This window comes from Orycteropus afer, unplaced genomic scaffold (assembly GCF_000298275.1).
Source record: "Orycteropus afer afer isolate SDZICR_OR568_19922 unplaced genomic scaffold, OryAfe1.0 scaffold00384, whole genome shotgun sequence".
Classification (NCBI taxonomy): Eukaryota; Metazoa; Chordata; class Mammalia; order Tubulidentata; family Orycteropodidae; genus Orycteropus; species Orycteropus afer.
In genome coordinates, this window is record NW_006921971.1 from 2,229,302 (window position 1) to 2,238,154 (window position 8,853).

Sequence of the window (8,853 nt, forward strand, 5' to 3'; positions counted from 1 at the left end):
CTTCTCAGATTATTTGCTCAGCATATAGATTGAATAAGTATGGTGAAAGGATACAACCCTGACACACTCCCTTCTTGATTTTAAACCATGCAGTGTCCCCTTCTGTTCGAATGACAGCTTCCTAGTCTATGTACAACTTCCTCATGAATACAATTAAGTGTTCTAGAATCCCTATTCTTCTCAATGTTACCCATTATTTGTTATGATCCACACAATCGAATGCTTTTGCATAGTCAATAAAACACAAGTAAACATCTTTCTGGTGTTCTTTGCTTTCAGCAAAGAACCATCTGACATGAGCAATAATATCCCTCATTCCACATACTCTTCTGAATCCAACTTGCATTTCTGGAAGTTCTCTGTCAATAAAATGCTGTAACCATTTTTGAATTATCTTCATTAAGATCTTACTTGCATGCGATATTAATGATACTGCTCGATAATTTCCACATTCTGTGGGATCACCTTTCTTTGGGATGGGTACAAATATAGATCTTTTTCAGTCAGTTGGCCAGATAGCTGTCTTCCAAATCACTTGGCCTAACCGAGTGAGTGTCTCTAGTGTGGTATCCATTTGTTGAAATATCTCAGTGGGTATTCTGTCAATTCCTGGAGCCTTCTTTTTTTGCCACTTCCCTCAGTACAGCTTCGACTTCTCCCTTCTGTACCCATTGGTTCTTGATCATAGGCCACCTCTTGAAATGGATGAACATCAACCAATTCTTTTTGGTACAGTGACTCTGTGTATGTCTTCCATCTTCTTTTGATGTTTCCTGCATCTACCTTGCCCGTAGAATCTTTCAATATCGCAACTCGAGGCTTAAATTTCTGCTTTGGTTCTTTCAGCTTGAGAAATGCTGAGTGTGTTCTTCCCTTTTGGCTTTCCAACCCCATGTCTTTGCACATTTCATTATAATAATTCACTTTGTCTTCTCGAGCTGCTCTTTGAAATCTTCAGTTTTGCTCTTTTATCTTGTCCTTTCTTCCACTTGCTTTAGCTACTCTCCATTCAAGAGCAAGTTTCAGAGTTTCTTCTGACATCCATTTTTGTCTTTTCTTCCTTTCCTATCTTTTTAATGACCTTTTGCTTTTTTCATGGATGATGTTCTTGGTGTCATTCCACAATTCTTCTGGTTTTTGGTCACTGATGTTTAATGTATCAAATCTATTCTTTTATTTGGTCTCTAAATTCAGGAGGGATATATTCAAGGTCATATTTTGGCTCTTGTGGACTTGTTTTAATTATCTTCAACTTCAAGTTGAACTTGCAAATGAACAGTTGATGGTCTGCTCTACAATCAGTTCCTGGCCTTGTTTTGGCCAAAGATACTGAGCTTCTCAACTACCTCTTGCCACAGATGTAGTCAATTTGATTTCTGTGTACTCCACCTGGTGAAATCCATGTGTATAACCATCATTTGTGTTGTTGAAAAGAGGTATTTGCAATGAATAAGTCATTGGTCTTGCAAAATTCTATCATGCAATTTCCAGCATATTTCTATCTCCAAGGCCAAATTTTCTAACTACCAGTAATTCTTTGTTTCCAACTTTTGCATTCTGGTCATCAGTGATAATCAGCACATCTTGATTGCATGTTTGGTCGATTTCAGACTGCAGAAGTTGGTAAAAATCTTCAACTTCCTCATCTTTGGCTTTGGTGATTGGTGAGTAAATCTGAATAGTAGTAGTAGTAAACTGGCTTTCCTTGTAGGCATATGGGTATTATTCTATCACTGACAATATTGTACTTCAGGATACATCTTGCAACATTCTTTGTGATGATGAATGCCACACATTCCTCTTCAATTTGTCATTCCCAGCACAGTAGGTCAAAATGACCAAAACCAGTCCATTTCAGCTAACTGATGCCTAGAATATTGATCTTTATGCGTTCCACTTCATTTTTGACAACTTCCAATTTTCCTAGATTCATACTTCGTACATTCCATGTTCCAGTTATCAATGGATGTTTGCAGCTGTTTCTTCTCATACTGAGTTGTGCCACTTCAGCAAATGGAGGCCCTGAAAGCTCTACTTTATCCTATAATTAAGGTAGGCACTACCCTGCCAAGGCAGCTCTTTCCCAGTCATATTTTGAGTGCCTTCCGACCTGAGGGGCTCATCTTCCAGCACTGTATCGGAAATGTTTCAGGGCTGTTCTTAAAATTTTCCAGTAATGTATCAGACAGTGTTTCACTACTATTCATAAGGTCTTCACTGGCCATTTCTTTGCAAAGTGGATGGCCTCTTCCTTCTTCCGAGTCTGTCTCAGTCTGGAAGCTCCACCAAAACCAGTCCACCATGGGCACCCCTGTTGGCACAGCCTTCAGCCTCACAGCAACGTGCAGCCAGCACAACCACAGTGTAACAAACCGACAGACAAGTTCATGTCCCTTAGCTGCTCCAACCACTCTGCTCACTTCCTGGGCTTCCTCCCCTACCTGTTCCTGCCTGCCCTGTCTGCCACCGCCCCCTGCCTCCTGGAGCTCCCCCTGCCCGCCCTACCTGTTCCAGCCACCGGCCCTATCTGCCACTGCCCCCTGCCTCCTGGGGTTCCCCCTGCCCGCCCTACCTGTTCCGGCCACCAGCACTATCTGCCACCGCTCCCTGCCACCTAGGGGCTGTTCCCTGCCCGCCCTACCTGTTCTGGCCACCGGCCCCTAAAATGACTAAGGCAGTAAATGCAAGGCCAAGGAGATAGAGCTTAGGCTGAGAAGTCAGCAAGGGTCAGGGATATAGGGCCTTGTAAGCTTTGCTGACGAAATGTTGCATGTGAAGCAAAGACTCAGTGAGGCATATTCTCAAAAGACTTAATTTAGAATCAGAATTCCTGGAATATTCCAAACTACTCCACACCATTCACTCAAAACTTAGGCATTCAATCCATTTAGGGAATTATGGGATGGTGCATCATCAAAGTATATCCACTGACAAGTACACTATGCATGCACTGATCTCTCTGAAAATATGCGCTACCAGAATGATCATTAAGGATGTTTAGAGTGGCCTGCTAACGTAACCCTTTTAATACCCATGCGGGGGAAATCCTGGGTGTCCACATTCTACCAGGAAAGAACTCTGGGCTCAGGAGGCTGAAGCACGCTTGGTAACACAACCACCGAGCGAAGGAGCCAGCCATGGCGCACAGCCAGGCTTAGTCCATTACACAGCAGCATCTCACTTTGTTCTCAAGAATTTAAACAACAAAAACAACAACAGAATGTTTTCAAAAGGAAAATCACCCAAATGTCCCTTAACAGATGAGTGGACAGAGAGGATGTGGTCTATCTGTGCAATGGAAGAGAAAGCATGAAGAGAAACGAGGCCCCGACACAGTCCACCGCGTAATGAACCCAGACACAAAGGGACAGATGCACTCTGGTCCCGCAGAGATGAGAGAGCGAGAACAGGCAGACCCGTTGGGACACAAACCAGACAAGTGGTGGCCTGGGGCTGAGGTCGGGAGAATGGGCAGCTGAGGGAATATGGAGTTTCTGTTAGGAACGGAAGATGAGGAAGCTTGAGGAATAAAACACAGTGATGGTGAGGCAGAACTATGATTACAATTTTAGTGTTTACATTTGAAAAATGATCACAGTGGCAAATTGCATGTTACATCTACTTTACCACAGTGAAGGAGAAAGGTCAATTCTGTTGAACATAGCAATGTCTAATTACCTTGGACACGGCGGTGGCGGTCACGCTTTGGGGAGCTTCCTGAGGTTTGCTGCCCCCGTGGGAAGATTTGGTACCCCTGTCTCTCTGCCTTTGCCGGCATTCTAAGCAGTTTCTCACAGCAACACAGCAGACTATCGAAGAAAGCAAGGGCACGTTATTAACACACACTGTCGGCCACGGTGTGCACGAAAGCAGCTGTTGGCTTAGTTCTTTCTGTCTTTATTTCTCCTGCCCCAAACCATGTATCATCATTCTCAAGGCCAACCAGATCCATGATGGTTTTAAATTATAATGTAGAGTAACAACACGCATACACAGCACATGTGTGAGTTAACAAGGACAACACACACCCACAGACCCGCCAGCCAGCTGCAGAAATGGCGGCACAGGCACTCTGAAGCCCCAGGGTGGGCTCGTGCAGATTCGCGATTTCATGGTTCAGTATGTTTTTCAAACGCATAATTCAGGTGAGAGTTTTAACGATCAATACCAAGCCTCTGCCCCCAGCTGCACTAACTTGGTGCTGAGGCTGAGCTCACTTCCCAGTTCCGGCAACGGGACAGCGCGCAGCCAGCCAAGTCCCACAGATCCCAGCAGCCACCTCCTCATGGTGGGAGTCCATGGCCTTCACCAGGAAGCCCTCAAGAAGCGCAAGGTCTTTTGTCTTTTTATTTTTTAAAAAAGCCAGACACTCTGGGTTTGAATCCTGGCTCTGCCACGTATGGGCTGTGTGACTTTGGGCCAGCTGCTTCAACTCTCTGTGCCTCAGCAGCCCCAGAAGTAAACCAGGGATTGAACAGGAACTTCCTCACAGAGCTGTGCCAAGGGGTAACTGGATCGGTGTGTACAAAGGGCTTAGAACCCAGGCAGCACCTCACCAGGAATGGCTCAGTGTTTGCTTTCATTATGACTCACTTTTGCAAGTTCCCTGTGGGTGACAGAGACTAAGCCTGCCAGGACTGTTTAGGACAAAAAAACAAAATCAGCAGTGAAATCTCAGAATATGTTCGGACACAAGCTTGGAACGACCAAGCAACGGTGATCAAGCTGCTAAGCCATTACCAGCAGCAGCAGCAGCCGCACCCTCGTGCCACAGCGCTCCGTCCATCAGCGCCTGCTGACCGTCCTCGCAGAAGCCACGAGCCTGTGCCCACACCCACACCCCGTGGTGACAGAGAGGTGGGGGCCTTTTCCTCACGACAGATAGGAATGGTTGTTCTCGAACAACCTGTCTTTTAAACATAAAAGGAGGCTCTGCCCCATCATTCGTGAGCCAAGTCCTCCTGCCTTCCACGCGTCACAATCGGCCTCTCCTCAACGGCTCTGCACCTGAAGGGTTCTCACACTATTTTAAAATCCCAGGGAAAAAAGGGTGCGACTCCAGAGTTCCCTCCCTGACTCAGCAGGCCTTAGGCTCCCCCGTCCTGAGCCAGACCCGAGGTAAACATGAATGTGGCACTTTCTGGTCCCTCGGAGAGTCTGAATCATAGAAATACATTTTCCCTTTCAGGAAGGCGAAACGGAAGATGGTTCCTGCCAAAGTGAACTTTCAGACCTACTTAAGAGCTTTCGCTGTTAAATTTTCTTTGCAACCCAAGATAGATGACCAGCGTAGGTAGAATGGTGTTTATCAGTGATACTGGTTAACTCTGAAAAGGTAATGAGATGGGCGTAATCGTTGTACTTCTTCGAGCGTTATGTGGGTAAAACAATGCCACTACTATGCTGACATCTTTATGAGCCCAGAACAACTACCCCCACTATTACTTGACATAAGCAGCACCTACATGATACATTTTTGCAAACTGCAGAACGACCCCCCCCTTATTGTAATTTAACATGTGCACTATGTTTTTGCAAACTGCGCACTCCCCTCGTACATTAGTTTCCTGTGTGTGCCATGCATGTTATATGCGTGTGCTCACTGTTTCCGTGGGTGCAATATGTGTGAAAATATGGTTGTCAGGTCAGAAAAGGATTCATAAATTGACTTGCATTAAAATCACTTAGTGGAAAATGCAGTAGTCCTCTTGATTTTGAAAGAACTCAAAAACATACTGAACTCTGTTTCAGATCACAAGCCATTAAGGATTACCAAATCCTTGAAACCCTCCAGTGTGGAGAGGCACGTACATTTTCATTTTAGTAATTTTCAAGAACTCCAAGGCAATCTCTACGACAGAAACAGCAGCTGGCATCGACACCTGATGTACCGACTGAGCGTCACAGAGCAGGTGCGGGGAATTACCTCACTCCTGCTCTGTTTTCTGAGCAGACTCACCCAGCCGTAGGCACTGCCGCATCAAACCTCCAGAAGACATGTTCTTCTCAGCTTCAATCTCGCTGAAATTTAGAGAGCTGGCGAATACAAGGACATCCACCATAGCCATCAGTCGGCTGAGGAAAGTGACCGCCGTCTCGGCTGACATGCCTTGTGTCACTTCAATATTTTCCAACTCAGTCTTAAAAAAAAAAAGTAAGAGATTCAGTCTTGTCTAAAATTTGGAAATGCAATATATGTACATGTAAATGAGCGGAATAATTCAGATGAGCATGGTTTAGTATGTTTTATAAACAACATGAATTACAAACTAATTCTCTATATCATAGAGCTGGTTATAAAAAAAAACAAAACAAACTCACTGCCATAGAGTCAATTCTGACTCATAGCGACCCCAATGGGTTTCTGAGGCTGTAAATCTTTACAGAAGTAGGTTGCCTATCTTCCTTCCACAGAGCGGCTGGTGGGTATGAACTACTGACCTTCTGGTTAGCAGCCAAATGCCTTATCCACTATGCCACCAGAGCTCCTATAAGCTAGTTATAAGATTTCATTATTTGACCTGTGAGTTCTCCTTAAATAAAGGAAAAGCCCATTTTTTAAAATCAACGTGAGGTAGAACCGTTACCACTAGTAAAGCTACATTCTAAACTTAAGATCATTTCACAAAGATAGAGAAAATCACACGTATAAACACTTATAATCCTTTATTTTATTAATTTACAAGGATATGAAGTAGGCACTTCTATCCTAAGACCCTCACTCTCCTTTATAAAACTATACGCCTTGATTATTTCACTTTTCTGTCAATGGTTGATGAATAACAGGAAAGAGAGAGAGAAATTTCATTTGGCATCAAAATGAGACTGACTTTCAACTGAGAATGTCTGACGATTTCTTACTCATTTCAGAATAAACTGAAACCGGGAGGTACTTGATGTGTACAACAAACCTCTAGGATAAGAACAGTCCCCAACACCATCAATTCTCTTACAGACGTTTAACGCAGGACCTGCCTCTAAGACAACAGCAGTAAGACAAACCCAGAGCGCTGCTGGCGGGGCCTACGCTTTCATCACATGCCCTCTCCGCCGAAATGGAATCCACTGCTTCCAGGGGAACGTCACCAAGCGCTTTGCCTCTTGGGCTGTGTGGCTGCGTGCTTCCGTAAGCAGGGGCAGCATCTCTCCATGTGGCATGTCCCCTGCGCACTTTAGAACATTTCCCTGATTTGATCTGTTTAACAAGGCCTCATGTTCTCAGGCCCGCGAGTAATGGAGAAGAGGAAGGACTGCTTCAGAAACAAAAAGCTACAGCTGCAAACATTCCGAAAGTGGGCATATGGGGCACTGATTAACCCTCCTCCTTCACCAGCCAGGGAGAAACGTGCACCTTGTTACGGCTCCATGCGACACTCTTCACACTCACCGTCCTTCCTGAACTCCTCTCTGCACACATTAGGGTGCAGCGTTAGTGGGAAACAGTGATGGGGGGGGAAGGAGAGAAAGCAACAACTTCCTAAGCACTTCCTGTGTGCAAGAAGAGTGATAAAATTGACGGTGACTACGGGAGGAGCTCTGGTGGTGTGGTGCCTAAGGCACTTGACTGCTAACCAGAAGTCTGGCGGTTCAAACCCACCAGCCACTCCTGGGAAGGAAGGTTGGGCAATCTACTTCCGTAGTGATACTGCCTCGGAAACCCAAGGAGGGGTCGCTATGAGTCAGGGCCGACTCGATGGCAAACAACAACAACAACACGGCCAGCACTGGGCACCACATTCAGCTCTAAACAGTGTGACAGGCAACACAGGTTCTTCCTTCCACTGACCTTCAAAACAGCACAAACAGGATTCTCTCTAAAATGAACGTGGATGTGGAAAATTCGTCCTGAATGGCTGATTTACAACATTATACTAATTAAGTATCTGAGGCCCTAAGAAATGACTAATTAATTACTTGGAATTTCTGCACATAGATTCCCGACTTCCTAGCACTTCCCTGAATCGCAACATCGTTTCATGCATAAATTAAACATCTGGGACACAGCACAACGGCGGTTAAAAAAAAAAAGAAAGTATTTAATTTTCCATAAAACTTCTTTTAAATCTCAGTTATCAACAAAAATTTTGTGTAATGGAATGGAAAACCTTGCATAGGTCTGTCAAATATTGTTTATATAATATTTATATACACTTATCTTCTTTATAAAACATTCCTATAAGGGCATAATGTTGATCAGTTAATGGTTTCATTTTCAAGCTGCTTTGCAGTCCATAAGGTCAAACCTTCAGAAAATGTTTTCACTTTGAAATAAATGAATTATAAACAGAATCAGTACTGTTCATGTAATTTACCACTCATTCTGACTACAAATTTAAAATTGCTAAATAAAAAATTAAAAAGCATTATCGTTGCAAACAATAATACAAAAAAGAGTTCTTAATATATTCTACAGGAAAACAAGCTACAAATGCTGAAATGTTATGTAAGCACATAGATTTAAAACTAAAGGTAACTCACATAAGATTATTATTACATCTTAAAATACAATTCATCCAGTTTCCTTTTATTGGAACTGGTTAAAATCTGATTGCACACATGACTGAAACATTCCTGTTTAGGGCTACGATGGCAGTTTAGCCTAGAGGTTACTGTGAACAAAGGAGTAATTCAGTGATGTGTCAGTCAATTAATTTTTAAATCTTTATACATATCAAAGATATGCCCAATATTAAAGATGACATGAAAACTCAAATATAACCAAGTCAAAAATTTCATGAATGTACAACCGTTGTGGAAAGCAGTATGGCGATTCCTTCAAAAGCTGGAATTAGAAATACCATTTGACCCAGCTATTCCATTACTAGGTATATACCCTAAAGAAGTGAGAGCCAT

General features: G+C 43.6%; 1 protein-coding gene across 1 annotated transcript in view; it reads right to left on the reverse strand.

Moving 5' to 3' along the window:
- Window positions 1–8,853, reverse strand: part of NBEA (neurobeachin) — a gene marked incomplete at its 5' end in the record, with an annotated part of 985,874 nt that overhangs the window by 582,883 nt on the left and 394,138 nt on the right. The window contains 2 exons of the mRNA XM_042782600.1: window positions 3,679–3,809; window positions 5,960–6,140. Of these exons, the coding sequence (XP_042638534.1) occupies window positions 3,679–3,809; window positions 5,960–6,140 (312 nt within the window). The remainder of the gene's footprint in view (window positions 1–3,678; window positions 3,810–5,959; window positions 6,141–8,853) is intronic.